We start from the raw sequence: 23234 nt of genomic DNA on the forward strand, positions 1-23234 counted from the left end.
AATAGCCTAAGAACAAAGAGATGTAAGCCTTTATGGGTCAGTATCTAGGTGATTTCTCCTAAACTTCATGCCTTCAACCTAGTTACCAAAGGGCTGGTGATCCAAACTATACAGCCCAGAAGTAGCTGCACGTATAATATTCTCAGGGACATGGAGTATTTGGGGGATACCTCAGTGTTAAGCCAGAGCTTTTATATAATCATTGAGAACAGCTCCAGACTGAGTGGCCTTGCTAAGATAGGAAGCCTACTTTGTGGAGTCTACATCTTCAATCTGTGATTTCTTTAGAAAATGGCAGAAATACCCATGGGGGTTTTCTGAAAATTTAGACAGCAAAATGATTCTGTGAAACATTTTCTAAGGGAAGATTGAATCTACTTTGCCAGGGAATCTTGGCGTGCATTAGTCAGAATGAGAGCAATATATAATTTCTTCAATGCTCAGTAAATACCCCTAAAATGATCCTACAGTTCATGTAACTAAAATGATAAAGAGAAAGCAAGTTATTTGTTCCCAAGTAAATGTCATTTCTCTTACTTAAATAGCTCTTCCTGCCACTTATCCCCATTCTATAGGAGTTGTGCCGTTTAAACATTTGGCCTTTGTCCCTACTTTGACTGGCTCTGGAGGTTGCAGTGCAGTGGGACGTTGTTTGCTAGTGACCAGATCCTTCCTTTTCAAGGGCTGTTACTGTCATTCAGTTGCCAAGTCGTGTCTGACTCTTTGCGACCCCCTGGACTGTAGCGCGCCAAGCTCATCTGAGTTCCACTGTCTCCCAGAATTTGCTCACACTCATGTCCATCGAGTTGGTGATGCCATCCAACCACCTCATCCTCTGTTGTCCCCTTCTCCTGCCTTCAATCTTTTCTGGCATCAGGGTCTTTTCCAATAAGTCAGCTCTTCGCATCAGGTGGCCAAAGTGTTGGAGCTTCAGCTTTAGCATCAGTCCTTCCAAGGAATATACGAAGTTGATTTCCTTTAGGATTGGCTGGTTTGATCTCCTTGCAGTCCAAAGGACTCTCAAGAGTCTTCTCCAGCACCATAATTTGAAAGCATCAGTTCTTTGGCACTCAGCCTTCTTTGTGGTCCAACTCTTCAAGGTTTGCACATAGCTATTTCAGCAACAAGCTTGTCCTGCCAAACCTTAATAGGTAACGAGTAAAATTGGAGCTTCTCTGATGAAGGTGGAGGAGGGCAAAACTGAGAGATTAGATTAGGACTGCTACAGTAGAGCACATCTTGAGAATCCTTGCCTTAGTGGTTACAATGTGCCCTGCAAGGGTAGCCCAGGGGTTGTTGGTGACTCTTCATCCCACTCCTTCCTACTCCAAATGTGCTCTGAAATCGGAGTCGCCATAGCTCAGAAATATGAGTAGAAGGTTGTATTTATTCATCAAGGCTCAGTCAGGAAAACAGAAGTCATTATTTAGGGATTTCAGGCAAGAGGGAATTTAACACAAGGAATTCAGTGTTTTAAAGGTTGCTAAGAGGGCTTAGTTGGAAGGAAGCAAAGAGCAAGGAGAACTAGCAGGTGGCATGTGGGGAAATGAAGAGAAATAGGAACTGTGCCAGTGGTTCCACCTGCCCGCAGCAGGGAGGCGGCTGTTGCAGGAGCAGTTCTGGATGCTGCTATGAGCCTCTTATTTGCCATCTGCCTGAGCATCTTTGTCCCACTGCAAGGAGGGCAGGATGCCCTCCCTTTCCTTTTACCTTTCACATCTTTGGGGAGTGCCCCTCACCAACAGAATCTAAACTCCAAACCCTGCTGGCCAGGAGTTGGAAAATGTCATTCCTGTGCTTCCAGGAAACGGACTGGGGATGATGTCAAGATAACAACAGACAAGGGCACTGGGTATTTTCCCACCTCACTTTCTACAGTAAATTTATTCTCAGGTGATATCAAATGGAACACAGTCCTAAGAAAGCAAATAATATAGCCAGTCCCCCATGGTGGTAAATAGAAAAACCATCTTTCCAAAATAAGCCCAATTCAGCTGTGTCAGCCTTAATAGAAGATCCGACTTGTCATTGTCTTTATGTGTGTATTGAAATAATTTATAATGCAGTTTCAGTCTCTTCAAGTGAAATCACAGTTCCTATCATTTCAGGTCAAAATTTCAGAGTCTCTGTGGGTTCATCATCATTGCTCCCTTACCTGTACCACAGGGATACACACTCAGGTGTGTTTCTTCTGTCTCCTCATAATGCCTTTGGTAGAAGGGGAAATAAACTCTAACCATGAAATAAATGCTGATTCAAAATACAAATATGACCTTTCAGACCCAATTGAGTAAGGCAGACCTGATCTCTCAAAAACACAGTTTCAAAGCTTTGTTGAACATCCGTTTGAAGTCCTAAGATAACACCCAAGTTCACTTGGCTATAGAATCAAGCACTAGGGACATACTTGTCTTGAAAAGAGAGATCCCTGTCATTTCCCCTTCAAAATAAGGTGAGAAACACGGCTTGATCTTCTCCCACGCTGCTTCTGAGAGTCATTCCATGCTTTCCCACCAAACTCCCACCTCCTCTTGCCTAAAAGGCCACCTTTTATTGGATTTGCAACTCTGGGGAAAACCATTCTCCCCCTTTTTGTGGGTAAAAAGATCAAATTTAAGCCTGCCACCCTGAATCCCTTTTTTCCTCCTACATGTCTCCACTGATTCGAACTTTGAGAGAGTTTTGCTGTTCTCAGACGTTGGCAGTTTCTTATTTGAAGGTCAAATGTCATGAGCTTATACAGTTTGAATGTCTTACTATCTCAACATGTCATTTCCTTTGTGTCCCTTGGCCACAGGAACAACTAAGCCTACAGATATCTAGTTTCTGCAAGAGCTTCCCTGGTGGCTCAGATGGTAAGGAATCTGCCTGCAATGCAGGAGACCCGGGTTCAATCCCTGGGTCAGGAAGATCCCCTGGCGAAGAGACTGGCTACCCACTCCAGTATTCTTGCCTGGAGAATTCCCTGGACAGAGGAGCCTGACAGGCTACAGTCCATGGGGTTGCAAAGAGTTGGACACCTGAGCAACTAACACATAATCTTGATGAGTAAAGATATGCGTCTAGGAATTTCACTCTTTCGGGGTTCCTTCTTGAAGGTCCAACAATAATCACTTAGATTTACTGAGCACTTACTATATACTGAACGTTGTTATGAAAGTTTTATGTATTTTATATCATTGAATCCTTACAGTGTCCTCTGGAGGCTGAAACAGTAACTGCACTGACTCAGAGTTTTCACAGTTTGCCCACAGTTATTCAGCTGAATTGAGTCAAGTGGTTGAGTCAGAATTTAACCACTGCTTACTGAGGCTAAACATAGGTAGTCAACCCCAAAGGAATGTTGTGGTAGCTAGAAAAATCAAGTTTATAATTAATATGAGAACCATATCCTTTTACTTAGTAAAATAAAATGATTTGGATTTTCAGACAGTATCCTGAAATTATATGATGGCCTGATAAATGATTACTTCTCTGTATAGCTTATCCTTAATGGTCATAAAAACAGATTATTCTTTTGGTTTTTAGAAAGTTGATTCTGGAAGCATGTCCTTGAACTGTTAATTATCCTAGGGATTATGTGGCAAGACTGGAATGGGTGTGTGAACAGTATTCATGTGTTACTAATGCGTAATGACTGAAATATGGCTGTGTATTATGAACCTTCACAAGGCATTAGTCAATAGGTGCACGGCATCCATTCGTCATTTTAGCCTGCACAGGGAGTATCTGACACAAGAGAAGTTAAAGGGGAACTACTGAACTGTTATCTCTACCCCATCCTAGGAAAGTGGCCACACTTATCCTCACAGAGTAGAAATACTCTGAGCAAGATTTACACCTGCAAACCCTGCACTGTGTGTTAGCGAGTTGCTTCTCTCTCTGTTTCTTGCTTCCAGCCTCCTTCCTAGCAAGCTGTCATCAGCTGCAACTAGTCTTGGTGATTGTGTGCTTGGTGGCTGAGTCACCTGTGTCTTGCAGTTAAGTCAGTTGTCTGTGTGTTTTCCACATAGCAATAGGATCAGAGTGACCAGTGCTTATAATTTTACCTATTTTCCCTACAATGACAGTAGCTCATCAGATTTTGGCATTAAATGTATCAGTTCGGTTCAATCCAGTCACTCAGTCATATACGACTCTTTGCCACCCCGTGGACTGCAGCACACCAGGCTTCCCTGTCCATCACCAGCTCCCTGAGCTTACTCAAACTCATGTCCATTGAGTCGGTGATGCCATTCAACCATCTCATTCTCTGTCGTCCCTTTCTCCTCCCGCCTTCAATCTTTCCCAGCATCAGGGTCTTTTCAAATGAGTCAGTTCTTCGCATCAAGTGGTCAAAGTATTGGAGTTTATTAAATGTATAAAGCTAGTTGAATTGTTCCTTTACCTGAAGCTATAGATAAAGGAGAAGGATACTGAGTTTTTGTCATTTTTTTCATTCAGCACATCTTTATTAAATATATAACAGTTTAGCAGCAGTGGTAGTAGTAATTGATTTGTTTCCCTGGTGGCTCAAACAGTAAAGAATCTGCCTGCAATGCAGGAGATGTGGGTTCAGTCCCTGGGTCGGAAAGATCCCCTGGAGAAGGGAATGGCAATGCACTCCAGTATTCTTGCCTGGAGAATTCCATGGATAGAGGAGCCTGGCAGGCTACAGGCCATGGGGTCATAAAGAGTTGGACACAACTGAGTGGCTAACACGCACAATAGGAATCGCCATATATTAAGGACTATTCTTAATATATAAACTATTCTAAGTGTTTATATATTTTCTCATTTACTATTAAGAATCTCATGAGGAAGGTATGAGGATTCTCTTTTACAAGTAGAGAATCTGATATGGAGAAGTTCACCCAAATGGTATATGAGAATTTGAACTCAGATTTGTCTGTCTCCAAAGGGTACCATCTTGTTAATTGAACTTGATACTTGATGGCTGATTCCAGAAACTACATTATATGCTGGGTCTGCAAAGATAAAAGTGAGATTGTACTTGCTGTCCATCAAAAGGTGATGATTATTTTTCAGCTTGGCCCAAATTTTTGAATGATGTAGCTGCCTGAACAGGAAACTCGTGGGGAAAAAAAAAAAAAGGACAACAAGAAAAAATTTAAAAGAAGAGAGACTCCATATGGGACTTTCTAGTTTTATCTTTATTTGTGGAACATTTTTTTGTTTGTTTTTTGGTTTTGGGGTTTTTGCTTTCATATTAGGATCTAAGCTTTATTTCTCTTTGGTTCAATTTCACCATTTGTAAATGGACCTCTATGTTTCTAATTTAGCCAGTGAATAAACCATCCCCTGAGGCTCTTTGGAAGATTTACAAATGCAAAGCTGGAGGGATCCTGTTTGAACACATGGATAAACTTTATCTCTTTGCCATAAAATATTTTTGCCTCTATAATTCTGTTAAAACTCGAATCTGTGTTGTTTTTTTCGCCTACACTCTCTTGTTAAGTAGTTACTAACATTTTAAGATGTTCTATGATGCAGGGATTTACAAGAATACAGAAGGCTTACAAAGTCCGTGGAAATCTAAGATAGCTCCACAGTAGTGCCTTTTTCAACAGAAGACCGGGAGCTCTTCATTAACTCTTCTCCCCACTCTTTCCTTTCTGGCAGGACCTGAATGAGCCAGACCACACTGGTTTTTGGTAGATGATTAGGTTTTTTACCAAGCCTGGGGGAGGATTATTTGGAATGAAAGGAAAGTCAATCTTAATGTTTTGCCCCCAGGACTGGAAGAGACTGAGGTCTGTTCTGTCATTGTCCCAATGTGTAAAGACCATGTGTGTGTGCTGTTTGCACAGCATGGAGCTCCGCGTAATGAAGGACCAAGGCTTGTTCAGGCCTGTCGGCATCAAGCATTGTGTCATGAGAAACCGGATGTGATTTTCCTGCTATCGATCCAGGCGGTGTGTAGTGTAAACCGTTGGCTCAGAATTGGCCTCTTCTCCCGTGGTAGCCCAAAGAAACAGCTTTTTTTTTTTTTCTTTGTACCTTGGTTCTTATTTTTGATTTGTTCTTCACAATGGGTCTTAACACCAGTCTCCTTTCTTTTCCCTATATAGGTCAGTATTTGGGATAATTTTGCAATTTCAAACACTCATAGGCTTTCCAGAGCTTCAATTTCTTACCCTGAAAAAGAATAACGCCACAGGCCAGTGAACTGTTTGGAAGACATTAGGTTAATGTCATTGTGAAGATGTTAATATAACGGGAAAAAAAGTTTATGAAATTCTTTGGTCCTTCATTTAAAGATTAAATTCAACAGGCATTATTGCTGAGTGTAAAGAAGAGCTATAGGCTATGAGAGATGCCAGGAGAAATAAGTTATTGCCTCTGTTGTCATAGATCTCACAATCCACTAGGCATTCTGTAGGCAAATACAGCCCGAGATGGAAGTGTTGAGGCTAGGAGGAGGAAGCTGAGAGTTACTGGAGTTCAGAGGTTGATCCCTAGCTCTGTAGCAGACCCTGTGTTAGGGACCACATTCCCCATTTGATCTTCACAGCAACTTTCCAAGCTGAAGAGAGGAGGAAAACAAGGTTTAGGATTGTTGAGAAATGTCTTCTAGAGGTGATAAAAAGTGAAAGAATAAATTTTACTCCTTTTGGAAGCAGTAGAAAAGAGTTTGTTTTCATTGAGATGAAAATTACTCTTGAGCATCATCCTTAAAATTAAATGCATGTTTTTTTTTTTAATTAAAATATAGTCAGTTTACAATGTTGTGTTAGTTTCTGGTGTACAACAGACTATTTCAGTCATACATACATACATGTGTGTGTGTATGTGTGTGAGTATATTTTTTTTCAGATTCTTTTCCATTATCGTTTATTATAAGATACTGACTATAGTTTCCTGTGCTATACAACAGGACCTATTTACCTATTTTATTTATAATAGTGTGTATCTATTAATCCCAAATTCCTAATTTATCCCTCCCCCCGTTTTCCCTTTGGTAACCATAAGTTTGTTTTCCATGTCTGTGAGTCTATTTCTGTTTTATAAATGAGTTCATTTGAATAATATTTTCAGATCCCACGTAGAGGTGATATCATATTTGTCTTTGACTCACTTCACCTCGTATGAAAATCTCTAGGTCCATCCAAGTGTTGCAAATGGCAAAAGTACAAGTTCTTTATAAATTTGGTCTTTGAGTTCTTTTGGTTTGGGGTTTGGTCTGGTTTTGTTTTTGCCTTATCATAATATATTCCCAAATAAGTGTTATTGAACATCTGGGACATTGGGTTGGCAGTGAGTGGGACAGGGATATTTTTTCAGCCCCAAAGAGTTACTGTCTATAGGTAGGGGACTGTCTGACATTTCAGAGGAGAGAGAGGGAAGTGAGAGGGAGAGGTTCCAAAATACACTAAGAATTTATATTGCCCACTGTCTTATGATTAATCGTGAGAAAAGATGTAACACATGATCATTAAATAAAAAACAGTACCACGACTGAAATTATTTGCAGGGCAGCAGTGGAGACACGGACATAGAGAACAGACTTACAGACTCAGCGGCAGGGATAGGAATGAGAAGGGGGATGTATGGAGCGAGTAACGTGGAAGCTTACATTGCAATATGTAAAATAGGTAGCCAATGGGAATTTGCTGTATGACTCAGGGAACTCACATCAGGACTCTGCAACAACCTAGAGGGGTTGGATGGGGAGAGGGGTTCACAAGGGAGGGGACATATGCACACTTGGGCTTCCGTGGTAGCTCAGTCAGTAAAGAAGCTGCCGGCAGTGCGGGAGACATGGTTCAGTCCCTGGGTCAGGAAGACGCCCTGGAGAAGGAAATGGCAGCCCACTCCAGTATTCTTGCCTGGAGAACCCCATGGACAGGGGAGCCTGGCGGGCTATAGTCCATGGTGTCGCAAGAGTCGGACACGACTTAGAGACTAAACCACCAACCACCACCACCATGGCTGACTCATGTTGATGTTTGGCAGAAACCAACACAATTCTGTAAAGCAATTATCTGTCAAATAAATTTTTTAAAAGAAAAAAACAGTACCACAGAAAAGAAAGTAGGTCCCTGCCTCCTGTACTCACTGGAAGCATTCCTTTGATCATGAACTTACTATCAATTAGGAGGTTAGACCCCAAAAAACAAATATAAGTAAAACACCTTCCCCTCATCCTTCACTTCCCCCATTCTTAAGTTCTTTTTCCTTCCTGATAATGAATTTTTTCACTTTTCCCTGTTCCAGTTTTAAAGTCTCTTTTATTTGCCCTTCTTCCCCCAAAAGGGTAGACGAGAGAGAGCTCCCTTCCAAAAGCAGCAGTGAAAAGGCTTAGCATTCTTCTTGCATGGCTTTAGATACAAAAGGATTCCTTGGTTGAGTGTGATGTCTCATAGAGCAGGCTGTATTTCCAAAGTGGGTTATACACATATGTATACATGTGCATACAGAGTCTGATCTGACTAATGCACAGTGTGTCCCCATACTTTGTGATCAAAATTTTTTTAGGTCGAGGAGCTGTTTGCATCAGCGTATTTTGCTTTTCAGTGTCAATTGACTTTGCTAGTTTAAACCCCAAATTTCTAAAGGTATCAGGGCTGAAAAGAGGTAGTTGTTGTTTGGGGACAGGAGAACCATTGCTTTAAGAAGTAAAATGGAGAGAGCCTAGCAAACATGTTTCTTAGATAAGGCCCATTCTTACATCGAAAAGAACTTAAAACTTGAGTTGTTAGAGGATGGGGGAAAGTGACTGTGTGACTTAATAATAGGGGTAAAATCTAGGACTATTGACAAAGAGAAGCTAGGTATTAAAATAGGTTTCAAGAAAGAGAAAGAATGTTCAGAAGAGTCACCATGAAATGTTAGCTTGGAGTAAGTGACTTAGTTAAGGAGGAAGGACATCCCTATGCTAAGAAGATTCAACATAAATGCTAATAAGACAGTAGACCATTTAGCATGTGAAGATCACCTGTCCATCCCAGAAGCCTGTCGGTTTCATAAATAGGGAAGTAATATATTTAAGAATACTTTAAAAGTTCCTACTGTGTACAGAGCACTGGGGTGAAGGGAGGTTAGCGTGCACGTGTTGCAAATAATTTAAGGGAATGTAAAGTAGGGAGAGTGGTATAGAGACATTAAGAAAGCTGAGGATAGAGCTCTCTGGCATTAGAAGTTCAACTTGGACCTAGGGTATTATAGTGTGAGACATTTTAAAATCCTACTGTAGCATTGGGCTTGACAGTAGTATTAGTATATCCCACAGGTATTTAAGGAGAAAAAAATAGGTTAGATGGGGATCTCCTGTTGCAGCCCCTATTAACTCTGTAAACCCCAGGAGTTCTTAATGTCACAGGCTGATCAGCATCCTTAATTTTATTTTTTTACAATGTATGCCAGATGACAGCATCTCAAAATTATTTGCAAAATCTAATAATACATTGCACCAGGAGTTAGGAAGGTCCTGTTACAATTTTCTAAATAGGAAAACTTAAGATTGAAAATTAAATAATTTTATTCCATGTTCAAGCAGAGATCATTTTGTGGTATCTGTACAAATAGAAAGAGGGGTCAGAGATAACAATTATGCCAAAATTTGATCTTCTACACTGTTTTCCAGTGAGACATCTCATGAGATCATTTTTCATCATCTTTTTCTCTCTTCTGAAAAGTTTGAATTCACAGTTAACCTTCCTTTTCCTGCGGTAACCATCTTCCCCTGTTCAATTTATCACTTTCATGACAGCTGATACTAGTCTTAAGCTAATATGGCAACAATTTGAGATAATATTGCAGATGCACAAGGACATGCTCATATGAGTCAATTAAAGAAGTCACAGTAAGTTGCCATTGAAAGTGTAGCAGCTGCATCCTTGAAAACAGATGCTCTTCTGGGTCTGAATGAGTTCAATTTTGACTAATTTTAAGACCTAAACAGATTTCAGTCTGGTTAATATTAGGATGTGGAACCACTTGAGACATCCTAATGTCCTAGACTGATTGCTTCTTCATGACAGTTAGTATATGCCTTTCCTTGAGAGATGCTGAGTATTTGATATGCTAGGGATTGTATATCCATAGGAAATACAGACCCTCAAGTCTCGGCTGTAGGAAGGCGGACTCATGAAATCAAGGTGACTTCTGAAGGCAATGCAGTTTTTTGTTGTTGTTTTTTAAGTGTTTTGACTGTAGGGATTGACCAAAATTACTTTCTACTATACATATGCAAGATTCCTTGACAGCCCAGGAAACTAGCTATAACAAATGACTTCCCTGTCTTTACTTTGTTCCTTGCATACACTCAAGAAACTAAAGTGAGAGTTAGTTGTAAATGCCAAGTCATTTCATCTCCTGCCTGATCTTTATCAATCTGTTACTATGTGAATTATTTGTCATATTATATTGGTCAGTTAAATCATTTGTTCTTTTTGAAAAATCAGGAACTGAGCTCCTGTAATGCCTCCTATTATTCTGCTGGCCCTGAAAATAGGGGTGTGTGTGTATAAAATCCCTTACTGGAAGGAGTTAATGATCTGGTAGGCATACATACTTATAAACAGATGATAAACAGCATATGATAGCTAATAGAACTGTGTGAAAAACATAACCAGAGGAACCAGTGACCCTGCCAGGAATCATGAATATTTCAGAAAGAGGAATAAGAGCCATCAAAGATACAGAATCATTAACCGCCATATGTTTGGGGAATTTGCTTTAAAAGGGTAGCAAGTCAAAGGGCCAGAGCTGGGATAGGGAGAAGTTTGAGAAAAAGGAGAAAGTGATGAAAGATGGAGAAAACTGAAGTGTTGGGCAGAAAACAAAAACCATGGAAAGCCTTTCTAAGAAGCTTCCTCATATAAGCAATGGGAAACGCTGATGTTTTTACAAGTAATTCTTAATAACATAGTCAAATTTTGTATCTTAGATAAATAACTCCATTGATCTAACTCATATTTAATTAGTTAAATATGGAGTAATGATGTAAAGTAGAGCCAGGCATGAGGCAAAGACATCAGTCAGGAAACTGTTACAGTAATCCACGGAAGAGATGAAGGCTTCACCAAGGAAATGAGCAGATATATAAAAAAGACAATATATTAAGGAAACATTTAGGGAATAAAGTTGGCAGAAATTAATCTTTGCCGAGGAGAGTGAGGGAAAGGAAAGGAGACATTCAAAGATTACTCTCATGTTTGCAACTGAGATTCCTAGATTTATATACCACTGATAGAAAAGGAATTCAGGATAAAGAGCAGGTGCTGAGGAGTTTAGTTTGAACATACTGCATTTGAGAGGCTTGTGGGATCTACAGGTAAAGATAGCTTGGTAACAGTTGATCAAATAAAGTTTAGGAATCAGCAGTTCCTAGATCTTCCAGACCCAGGGATCAAATCCATGTCTCTTAACACCTCCTACATTGGCAGATGGATTCTTTACCACTAGCACCATCTTGGAAGCCCTAGATAATAGCAAAAACCATGAAAATTGATGTGCTCACTCAAAGAGAACCATATAAATGACAAGCAAGGGAGCCCAGTAGAGAAAAAGTCCCTGGGAACCCCAGCTTTTATGGGTGTGCTAAAGAGGATCCAGGGAAGGAAACTATTAAGGTAATGGCAGAGAGGTGAAAGGACAGCCAGAGAATTTTGGTGCCATCCAAGCCAAAAGGAAACAGAATTCAAGAAGGAAATGGCCAGTCCTATGGAATATAGCAGAGAGCCTTTCTGTGGGTAGCACCTAGTGGATTTGGCAATTACGATACCATAGGCAACTATTATCAGAATAATTACCTAATAAAGATGTGAAGACAGAAGTCAGATTAAAGCACATGAAAGAGTTAATAGAAGACACAACTATGGAGAAAGCAAATGTTGATAGTTCTTTTGAGATCTCAGTAAGAATCTGAGGTCCTTAAGAGAGGAGTTAACAGCAAGAAGGACAAAAGGCCTGGGGAGAGCAGCATGAATTTGGGAAAGTTGTTTAGAAAGGGAAAGGATATGGCCAAGCACTAGTGAAAGATTGACAGGTGATAATGAAGATTTTTGGGGGGGTAAAATCCAGAAAATTCTAGTGGCAGCCATCTGTACTTTGTTTGGTTTTCCTGTCCAAAAAATGTGTCATAGAATTAGCCTAGAATTAGTTAAGAATCAGCCTAGAGGGTCATTGGCCAGACAGTGGCATATGGCCACTACCAGCCACAAGCAAAACTGTGAATGAAGACATTCAGCTTCTCAGAGTCTACTGAGGAATGAGCAAGAGAGTACTGGCAACGTCTGTTCATTCACCTAGCAAGCAGTAGCTCTCCCAAAGACCATGGTTTAGCTTCCTCATGTAAACAAATCAATTTAGTACAGAAAGCCACAGTCATGTAGCCACAGATGCTTAGGAATCTCAAAGATCCCTGCTTTTATGCAATGGTTGTAACAGGAACAAGGATGTTTTGAATGATGTGATGTATTAGAAAAACAGCTCAAAGTGCATATCTTAATAAAATTGTTGTTGTTGTTCAGTCACTCAGTCCTGTCCTACACTTTGTGACCCCAGGGACTGCAGCACGCCAGGCTTCCCTGTCCTTCACCATCTCCTGGAGCTTGCTCAAACTCATGTCCATTGAGTCAGTGATGCCAGCCAACTGTTTGGTCCTCTGTCATCCCCTTCTCCTCTGCCTTCAAACTTTCCCAGCATCAGAGTCTTTTCCAGTGAGTCAGCTCTTCACATCAAGTGGCCAAAGTATTGCAGCTTAGGCTTCAGCACATCAGTCCTTCCAATGAATATTCAGGATTGATTTCCTTTAGGATGGATTGGTTGGATCTCCTTGCAGTCCAAGGGATTCTCAACAGTCTTCTCCAACTCCACAGTTCAAAAGCATCTATTCTTTGACACTTAGCCTTCTTTATGGTCCACCTCTCACATCCATACATGACTACTGGAAAAACCATAGCTTTGACTAGATGGACCTTTGTCAGTAAAGTAATGTCTCTGCTTTTTATTATGCTGTCTAGGTTGGTCATAGCTTTTCTTCCAAGAGCAAGCATCTTTTAATTTCATCTTTTAATTTCTACAGTCACCATCTGCAGTGATTTTGTAGCCCAAGAAAATAAAATCTATCACTGTTTCCATTGTTTTCCCCATCTATTTGCCATGAAGTGATGGGACTATATGCCATGATCTTAGTTTTCTGAATGTTGAGTTTTCAGCCAGCTTTTTCACTCTCCTCTTTCACCTTCATCAACAGGCTCTTTAGTTCCTCTTCACTTTCTAGTATAAGGGTGGTGTCATCTGCATATCTGAGGTTATTGATATTTCTCCTGGCAGTCTTAATTCCAGCTTGTGCTTCATCCAGCCTGGCATTTCTCACGATGTACTTTGCATATAAATTAAATAAGCAGGGTGACAGTATACAGCCTTGATGTAATCCTCTCCCAGTTTGGAACCAGTCCGTTGTTCTGTGTGTGGTTCTAATTGTTGCTTCTTGATCTGCATACAGGTTTCTCAAGAGGCAGGTTAGGTAGTCTGGTATTCCCATCTCTTTTAGAATTTTGCAGTTTGTTGTGAACCACACAGTGAAAGACTTGAGCACAGTCAATGAAGCAGAAGATGTTTTTTTTGGAATTATCTTGCTTTTTCAGTGATCCAGTCAATGTTGGAAATTTGATCTCTGATTCCTCTGCCTTTTCTAAATCCAGCTTGTACATCTGGAAGTTCTCGGTTCATGTGCTGTTTTAGCCTAGCTTGGAGGATTTTGAGCATTTCTTTGCTGACATGTGAAATGAGTGCAATTGTGTGGTAGTTTGAACATTCTTTGGGATTAGAATGAAAACTGACCTTTTTCTGTACTGTGGCCACTGCTGAGTTTTCCAAATTTCCTGTCATATTTAGTGCAGCACTTTAACAGCATCATCTTTTAGGATACTTAATAAAATAATCAAGTATGAATATTGTTGAAGGCCAGTATATGTGGACTCTGCCAATGAGAAGAGTAATCCTCGACATAAATATACAGACATGAGCCTCTAAAGGTGTACATGCATGCGTGTGTGTGTGTGCATGCGTCAGCTCATCTCTATCTTGACTGTAATCTCCCAAGGAGATTCTGTCACCTTTGCTTTTTTTGGTAGATTTCCATTTGACATTTAAGAGGTAGTTAATTGTCCGTGTTTTCTTTTCCATCCTCAGCATCTCTTTGCTCAATATATTCCTTCTTGTTAAGAAAACTTCATATGTTTGAGTGAGCTCAATTCTCAAACCAGCTTTTCAGTGGAGCCCTGGGCATCATTTTTCATGTTGCTTTACTAAAATGTTAGATTACAGTTTCACAAAATATAAAGTGTTGTGCTGCTGTTATAAACTACTTCTACCTCATTCATTGCAAGTTTTACCAAGACTGCTTATCTGGCTGTTAACTTACTCTACTTGGATTTTTTTTTTTTTTTAACATTTGTAGAGCTTGAAAGTAGTCAACTGCTACACATGATGAAATTACATATTTCTGTAAGAAGAAAGGGAGATTTTTTAACTTGGTGAAATTTGTCCAAAATGATTAGTATAGCCTTGGACCTTAGACCTTGAACAAGGATTCCTAGGTGGTGCAGTTGGTAAAGAATCCACCTGCCAATTCAGGAGACACAAGAGATGCTGGTTCGATCCCTGGGTCGGGAAGATCCCCTGGAGTAGGAAATAGCAATGCACTCCAGTATTTTTGCCTGAAAAATCCCATGGACAGTAGAGCCTGGTGGGCTATAATCCATGGAGTTGTAGCGTTGGACACAGCTGAGCACACACACATGTGTGTGTTTAGACTATGAGCCCAATTTCCTTAAGGTCTGATTTCCTCCTTTTTTTTTTTTTAATTGATATATGCTTTGCTCTTCCTGGCACAGTGTCACACAACAGAGGAATTTAAGGGTTCAAAGGCCCTAATTGCCTTGAAATATTAGAACACTGTTGCTTATAGTTGCTTTCACCCAGTCTACCAAAAGAAAACGTTATGAAGGCAGTGATCTCACCTTGTATCAAACAACTTGAAAAACGATAGCATTAGAGAGGAAAAGCTGGGTCTACTTCCAGTCCTGCAGACCAAGTCAGTGAACATCTCAGATAATGCCAAGGCTAGTAATAGTTTTAAATCTCCATCACTGTGTTTCCTTCCTCCTTACACATCTGTTCCCTTAAACAAAATTCTTTTTTAGTGTGTTTACCGTATTTTAATTTATTGAAATCTGCTTCCACAAAGGAGAACTTAGCCTTTTAAGCCTTGACTGTCTCTCTGGACTCGTCTCCATGCTTGGCTGAGTCTAGGAACAGATCCGGCACTGAAGTGCACAACTGCAGGTACGCCTTCCACTACAGGTGTTGACGCCCTGCTCCGCAAAGCAGACACCTTCCCAGTTAGACAGCGTGCCTCGCCAAGTCCCATGGCCCCTAAGGCCAGGGAGCTCTTCTTCCAAACATTTCATCTTCTGAGGAAGAGAACTTTCACATGGAAAAGCAGAAGATACTGATCAATGGAAATTGAACCTCAAGGTGGAAGGCTTTATCTTTTAAGTACCTTGTTGCTATAATTAAGCTTAGAACTCTTAGTCTGGGGAAACCACATGCTACAGGATAATTCTTAAAATTAATATTGCTTGTGTTTATTATTTATTATTAATATTGAGTGAGTTTTCTGTGCTATTGTCCTAAGTATCAATATTTTATCTACATTAACCCATCCAATACTCCCAACAACTGTAAACTATTCAAAGTTCCCAGCAACATTCTGTAGGTACAGATCCCCCTTTTATACAAGAAAGTGAGGTGAACAGAATTTAAGTCATTAGCTCTTGGTCACACTAAGTAAGTAAGTAACAGAAACTGAACTCAAGACCAGCTTTTGAGGCTCTAGAGAACTCAGAGAACTTGTGAATGAAATTGTCAAATTCTTCTTGGTGATGTTTGAGAAACTGTGGGGAACTGTTTACGCAACAGAAGTCTAGACATAAGGAAATACAGCTCACAGTTTTGTTTAGTATTTTGCTGATGAAAAATACCAAATGCTATTAAATGTTTTATCAGTTACTTGGGAGAGTGAGAGAAGTTAGGTTTATCAAATTTTCCAAAAAGACCTTTTTATGAATTTTAGCTGATTGTAAGTAAGCTTGATATGAGTTAAAGGAAATTGCAGCACACTACTTCCGGCCCCCCACCCTAGGAGATTTTAGACTTCACACAAGGAGCATGGCTTCTAGAACTTCAGAGTTGATCATTCTCTCTAGACAGGTCAGACCACTCTGTAGTATTTATTATGTTTGGTTCTGAGTCCCCCATTTCAAAGGAAATAGACAATTGGAATGTTTTTGTTGGTGAACTATGAGAATTATAAAATGGCTCAGTTGTATTATTTGAAGAATAGTTGAAAATCTGGGACTATTTAGCCCCCAAAAAGAGAAGAGCTCAAGGAAGACAGAAGAGGGATTTTTAGTATTTGAAATACTGACACTTGTAAGAATGATTGTTAAGTTGGTAGAACCAGAGCCAAGGATTAGAAGTCAATGACAACAGATACAGATTGACATAAGACAGCCATATCTTTCTTAGATGGAATTGGCTGTCACAAAAGGTATTGAGTTTCCCTTCACCAGTGCTTCCCAGGTGGCACAGGGCTAAAGAATCTGTCTGCCAATGCAGAAGATTTGGGAGAAGCATCTTGACCCCTAAGTTTGATCCCTCGATTGGGAATTGGAAGTGGAAACCCACTGCAGTATTCTCTCTTCGAAAATTCCATGGACAGAGGAGCCCGGCGGGCTACAGTCCAAGAGAGTCAAGCACAACTGAGTACACAGACCTAGCCTAGCTAGCCTTCCTGTCACAAACATTTGTATGCAACCAGATGCTCCTGGGTGTGCAACCAGGAGCTGAACAGCCACATGAAGATGTACACATAACACAAGCATAGACCACATGGTTGGGCCAGATGACTAAATTCACTTCCAAATCTGAGTTTCTGTCTCTATCATTCTGTGAATTGATGCAAGACAGTCCGCTGGGCTTCTATGTTTAATCAAATACAGAAATAGTCTATCATGTCTTGAATGTCTGATGCTGCCAACACTAGCATTAGCCAAATTGATAAAAACAACATGATGAACAACAAAATCATATGTCATTTCGAAATATCTCTGCAGGCGTCTAATGAAATGATGGGTGTTTCGTCCTCACCTCTTTCTGCAGATCTGTCTCCTGCTCAAGATAACCATGTGAACGTTGATCTCCCTCCAGTGTCAGAGCAGATTATGCAGACACTGAGCGAACTTGCCAAGTCTTTCCAGGATATGGCTGACCGCTGCTTGCTGGTCCTACACCTGGAAGTCAGGTATGACTTCTTCAAGTACAAGACTTCGTGATTTAAATGCACTGTGGGTCATAAATCACTCACTTCTTTCCATGGAGTGTCACCATCCATTTTTGTTCTTATTACGGATGTTGTTCTTTTTTGATACTGAAAGTGATTTTTAGCGTTATTCAGTCACTGTTAGTTTTTAAGTACATGATGTATTGTGAATATGGTGGTTTGGAGTTTGCATGGCCCATGACATCAGAAATGGTCTGGATCAGAATATCTGTATGGGTTGGATAGGCCATCTTAAGTAACTTAATTAACTTGACTAATTCAGTTTCCTCCTCTTAAGAATAAAGACAATAATTTCTAACTTCAGTTCAGTTCAGTCGCTCAGTCATGTCCGACTCTTTGCAACCCCATGAATAGCACCACGCCAGGCCTCCCTGTCCATCCCAACTCCCAGAGTTCACCCAAACTCATGTGCATCGATTAGGTGATGCCGTCCACCCATCTCATCCTCTGTCGTCCCCTTCTCCTCCTGCCCCCAAGCCCTCCCAGCATCAGGGTCTTTTCCAGTGAGTCAACTCTTCGCATCAGGTGGCCAAGGTATTGGAGTTTCGGCCTCAGCATCAGTCCTTCCAATGAACACCCAGGACTGGTCTCCTTTAGGATGGACTGGTTGGATCTCCTTGCAGTCTAAAGGACTCTCAAGAGTCTTCTCCAGCACCACAGTTCAAAAGCATCAATTCTTCAGCGCTCAGCTTTCTTCACAGTCCAACTCTCACATCCATACTGACCACTAGAAAAACCATAGCCTTGACTAGACAGACCTTTGTTGGCAAAGTAATATCTCTGCTTTTGAATGTGCTATCTAGGTTGATCATAACTTTCCTTCCAAGGAGTAAGCGTCTTTTAATTTCATGGCTGCAATCACCATCTGCAGAGCGTTTTTTTTAAAATATAAATTTATTTATTTTAATTGGAGGCTAATTACTTACAATATTGTATTGATTTTGCCATACATCAACATGAATCCACTACAGGTGTACACGTGTTCCCCATCCTGAAGCCCCCTCCCACCTCCCTCCCCATACCATCCCTCTGGGTCAACCCAGTGCACCAGCCCCAAGCATCATATCCTGCATTGAACCTGGACTGGCAATTCATTTCATATATGATATTATACATGTTTCAATGCCATTCTGCCAAATCATCCCACCCTCTCCCTCTCCCACAGAGTCCAAAAGAGTGTTCTATACATCTGTGTCTCTTTTGCTGTCTCACATACATGCAGGGACTTTTTAAATAAAATAATAAGTGCAATGCCTGCCACAGAGTAAGTGCTCACTATATGGTAGCTTTTCGACTATGGTGACTTTATTGCCATTGATACTTTTATTATGGTACTCTGTTAATCAAGAAAGGAGTGTACAGATGAAAGAACTGTGACTCCTTCCTTTAAGAACTTAAAACCCAATTGAAGGAATTAAGTTCAATCATAATTCAAGAAAATAATTTCTAAGATGTGATATTGCTGGGCTCTTGTTTCTTCCCCTGAAGTGTAAAATACTATGATTAGTTTATTATCTATTATCTGTCTAGACTCTATTATCACACCTATGGAAATGGTAGGAAGAAAAGACTAGGAAGTCTCCAATCATTTATTTATTCATTCAATTAAATATATATTAAGTGTTCTAAGAATGAGGAAACAGCAATGAAAACAACACTCAAGGTCTCTGCTCGCATAGAGCTACATTCTTATTGGGTAAACAGCCAATGAATAAATACAAAGGAAAATTTCAGATTAGTGTAACTAAAAAAAGCAAAAACAATAGCAGAATGGAATTAAATGGTGCTATCAAATAGAAATATAAAGTAAGCAACACATGTGAACCACATCAGTTCAGTTCAGTTCAGTCACTAAGTTGTGTTCGACTCTTTGCAACCCCATGGACTGCAGCACGCCAGGCCTCCCCGTCTATCACCAACTCCTGGAGTTTATCCAAACTCATGTCTATTGAGTCAGTGATGCCATCCAACCATCTCATTCTCTGTCATCCCCTTCAATCTTCCCAGCATCAGGGTCTTTCAAATAAGTCAACTGTTCGCATCAGGTGGCGCAAGTATTGGAGTTTCAGCTTCAACATCAGTCCTTTCAATGAACAGCCAGGGCTGATCTCCTTTAGGATGAACTGGTTGGATCTCCTTGCAGTCCAAGGGACTCTCAAGAGTCTTCTCCAACACCACAGTTCAAAAGCATCAATTCTTTGGCACTCAGCTTTCTTTATAATACAACTCTCACGTCCATATATGACTACTGGAAAAACCATAGCTTTGACTAGATGGACCACATAAATAATTTAAATAGGAAAAGGAGTACATCAGGCTGTATATTGTCACCCTGCATATTTAACTTATATGCAGAGTACATCATGAGAAATGCTGGACTGGAAGAAACACAAGCTGGAATCAGGATTGCCGGGAGAAATATCAGTAACCTCAGATATGCAGATGACACCACCCTTATGGCAGAAAGTGAAGAGGAACTCAAAAGCCTCTTGATGAAAGTGAAAGAGGAGAGTGAAAAAGTTGGCTTAAAGCTCAACATTCAGAAAACGAAGCTCATGGCATCCAGTCCCATCACTCCATGAGAAATGGAGAAACAGTGGAAACAGTGTCAGACTTTATTTTGGGGGGCTCCAAGATCACTGCAGAAGGTGACTGCAGCCATGAAATTAAAAGACGCTTACTCCTTGGAAGAAAAGTTATGAGCAACCTAGATAGCATATTCAGAAGCAGAGACATTACTTTGCCAACTAAGGTCCGTCTAATCAAGGCTATGGTTTTTACAGGGGTCATGTATGGATGTCAGAGTTGGACTGTGAAGAAGGCTGAGCGCCAAAGAATTGATGCTTTTGAACTGTGGTGTTGGAGAAGACTCTTGAGAGTCCCTTGGACTGCAAGGAGATCCAACCAGTCCATTCTGAAGGAAATCAGCCCTGGGATTTCTTTGGAAGGAATGATGCTAAAGCTGAAGCTCCAGTACTTTGGCCACCTGATGCAAAGAGTTGACTCATTGGAAAAGACTTTGATGCTGGGAGGGATTGGGGGCAGGAGGAGAAGGGGACGACCGAGGATGAGATGGCTGGATGGCATCACTGACTCTATGGACGTGAGTCTGAGTGACCTCCGGGAGTTGGTGATGGACAGGGAGGCCTGGCATGCTGTGATTCATGGGGTTGCAAAGAGTCGGACACGACTGAGTGACTGAACTGAACTGAACTGAATAGTTACCTTTAAAAAAATAGAAACACGTGATCTTAATGTATCATATTTTATCCAACCCAGTATATCCAAAATATTATCATTTTAATTTGGAATTCACACACTATTAATGAGATAGTTTACGTTTTTCATCCTACACCTTTGAAATCTATGATACCTTATGGCACATCAAAATTTGGACTAGTCTAATTTCAGCTGCACAGTAGCCATGTGTAGATAGCATTATCATATTGGACAGTGCAGAGAATGGCTGAGGTTTACTAGAGAGTGGGGTTAGGTAATTTTATGTTTTATATAAAGTGGTCAGGGAAATTGTGACAAGTTACTAAGGAGGAGTCATCTGTACAAAGACGTTATGGAAAAGAGTTTCAGGCAGAGGGAGGATTACTCACAAGATCCTGAGGTGGCAGATTTGCAGAACAGAGAAGACTCCAGTATGACTATAACTCAGTGAACAAAAGGATGAGAGGACTGAAAGGAAAGAAGCAGGCTAGAGCCTGATCATGTGGGTTATGGAATCCAACCCATTATAGGATCTTCAGTTCAGTTCAGTCGCTGAGTCGCTCAACTCTTTGCAACCCCATGAACCGCAGCATGCCAGGCCTCCCTGTCCATCACCAACTCCCGGAGTCCATTCAAACCCATGTCCATTGAGTCGGTGAAGCCATCCAACCATCTCATCCTCTGTCATCCGCTTCTCCTCCTGCCCTCAATCTTTCCCAGCATCAGGGCCTTTTCCAATGAGTCAGCTCTTTGCATCAGGTGGCCAAAGTATTGGAGTTTCAGCTTCAAAATCAGTTTGAAGTTTCAGTCCTTCCAGTGAACACCCAGGACTGATCTCCTTTAGGATAGACTGATTGGATCTCCTTGTAGTCCAAGGGACTCTCAAAAGTCTTCTCCAACACCACAGTTCAAACGCATCAATTCTTCGGCACTCAGCTTTCTTCACAGTCCAACTCTCACATCCATACATGACCCCTGGAAAAACCATAGCCTTGACTAGACGGACCTTTGTTGGCAAAGTAATGTCTTGCTTTTTAATATGCTATCTAGGTTGGTCATAACTTTCCTTCCAAGGAGTAAGCGTCTTTTAATTTCATGGCTGCAGTCACCATCTGCAGTGATTTGGGAGCCCAGAAAAATAAAGTCAGCCACTGTTTCCACTGTTTCCCCATCTATTTGCCATGAAGTGATAGGACTGGATGCCATGATCTTCGTTTTCTGAATGTTGAGCTTTAAGCCAACTTTTTCACTCTCCTCTTTCACTTTGATCAAGAGGCTCTTTAGTTCCTCTTCACTTTCTGCCATAAGGGTGGTGTCATCTGCATATCTGAGGTTATTGATACTTCTCCCAGCAATCTTGATTCCAGCTTGTGCTTCCTTCAGCCCAGCGTTTCTCATGATGTACTCTGCATAAAAGTTAAATAAGCAGGGTGACAATATACAGCCTTGACATACTCCTTTTCCTATGAGACTCAGATTTTGTTCTGAGTGCATCAAAAATTTATAGGAAAGTTTTAAGCAAGGGAGAGATATTCATTCATTCATTCACTCATTCAGAGTTTTAGGTCATTCTGGCTATTGTATGGGGAAAAAAAATTGCAGGGAGAAATATGAATGGAAGCAGAGGGATTCGTTGAGACCAGATATGAGCACCAGAGTGACAGAGGTGAAAGTGTGGAAAGTGTTGAAATTGGGACATATTCTCGAAGTAGAGCTGATAACAGTTATTGATAGATTGGACTGGGTGTAGAACTGGTGGCAGCTGAGAGAAAGAAAGGACTCCCAGAAAACCACCAGCTTTGGGGCCAGAGCAACTGTGGATGCCAAGGCTATGGAGTAAGATGACAAAGGCTAAGGGATGAGTAACACTTGGGGAGAGGTGGAAATCAAGAATTCCATTTTGGTGACATCTGGTTTGAGATGTTAATTAGACATCTAGGTACCAGTGTTAAATAGACAGCTAAATATATGCTGTTGAAATACCAGAATCGTAAAGTGTATAGTAATATATTTTCTTCTATGTCACCATGAGACATTATTAAAGTTAATAGAGTATTGTCTTTTTGTTTGGAGTCTTTAGTAGACTTGGGTTTTCAAAATGTAAATAGGATTTTGGTTTGTATGTTGGGGCTCCAGGTAGAACTTCGCTATCTTGTAGGTGTGCTTCGGCAAAGCTCACTGATAATGTATTGTTAATGTCACTTCTTTTGTATGCTACTTACTTTTTTCATTCTTCATTACCATGTCCAGTGAATTACTTGCTTATTGCTTATGAAGACCTTTGAGTAGGGTAAGGGAAGTAGCCTTGTTGATTTGGAGTCTATTTACTCAGCATTATTTCTATTCTTATTTCTTACATTCAGTTGTTTAGAATTAAAGACTATTCCTCTATGCTTTCTGATTTTATGATAATTTTTAGATTTATTTTCTATTTATTTACCAGCTGACAGTGAAATAAATCAGATATTTTCTGTGAATAGATAAATGCAGTTGATGAGAAAAAAAAAAAAACAGTCATACTCTGATGCCTCTGTTACCTGGGTTGTGCAGAAAACCATCAAATTAATTACTATCACAGCTCCTAGAATTTATGCTATTGATTGTGTGTGTACACAATGTGTTCTTCATTTGAATTATCAGCTTGTAGTGTAGTTAATTT

The 23234-nt window shown here is 40.5% G+C and overlaps 1 protein-coding gene across 1 annotated transcript in view; it reads left to right on the forward strand.

Moving 5' to 3' along the window:
• EXOC4 (exocyst complex component 4) overlaps positions 1 to 23234 on the forward strand; it is an 824501-nt gene that overhangs the window by 732339 nt on the left and 68928 nt on the right. Inside the window, exon 15 of the mRNA XM_040260893.1 lies at positions 17176 to 17317. Coding sequence (XP_040116827.1) covers positions 17176 to 17317 — 142 coding nt within the window. The remainder of the gene's footprint in view (positions 1 to 17175; positions 17318 to 23234) is intronic.

Source organism: Oryx dammah, unplaced genomic scaffold (assembly GCF_014754425.2).
Source record: "Oryx dammah isolate SB20612 unplaced genomic scaffold, SCBI_Odam_1.1 HiC_scaffold_18, whole genome shotgun sequence".
Classification (NCBI taxonomy): domain Eukaryota; kingdom Metazoa; phylum Chordata; class Mammalia; order Artiodactyla; family Bovidae; genus Oryx; species Oryx dammah.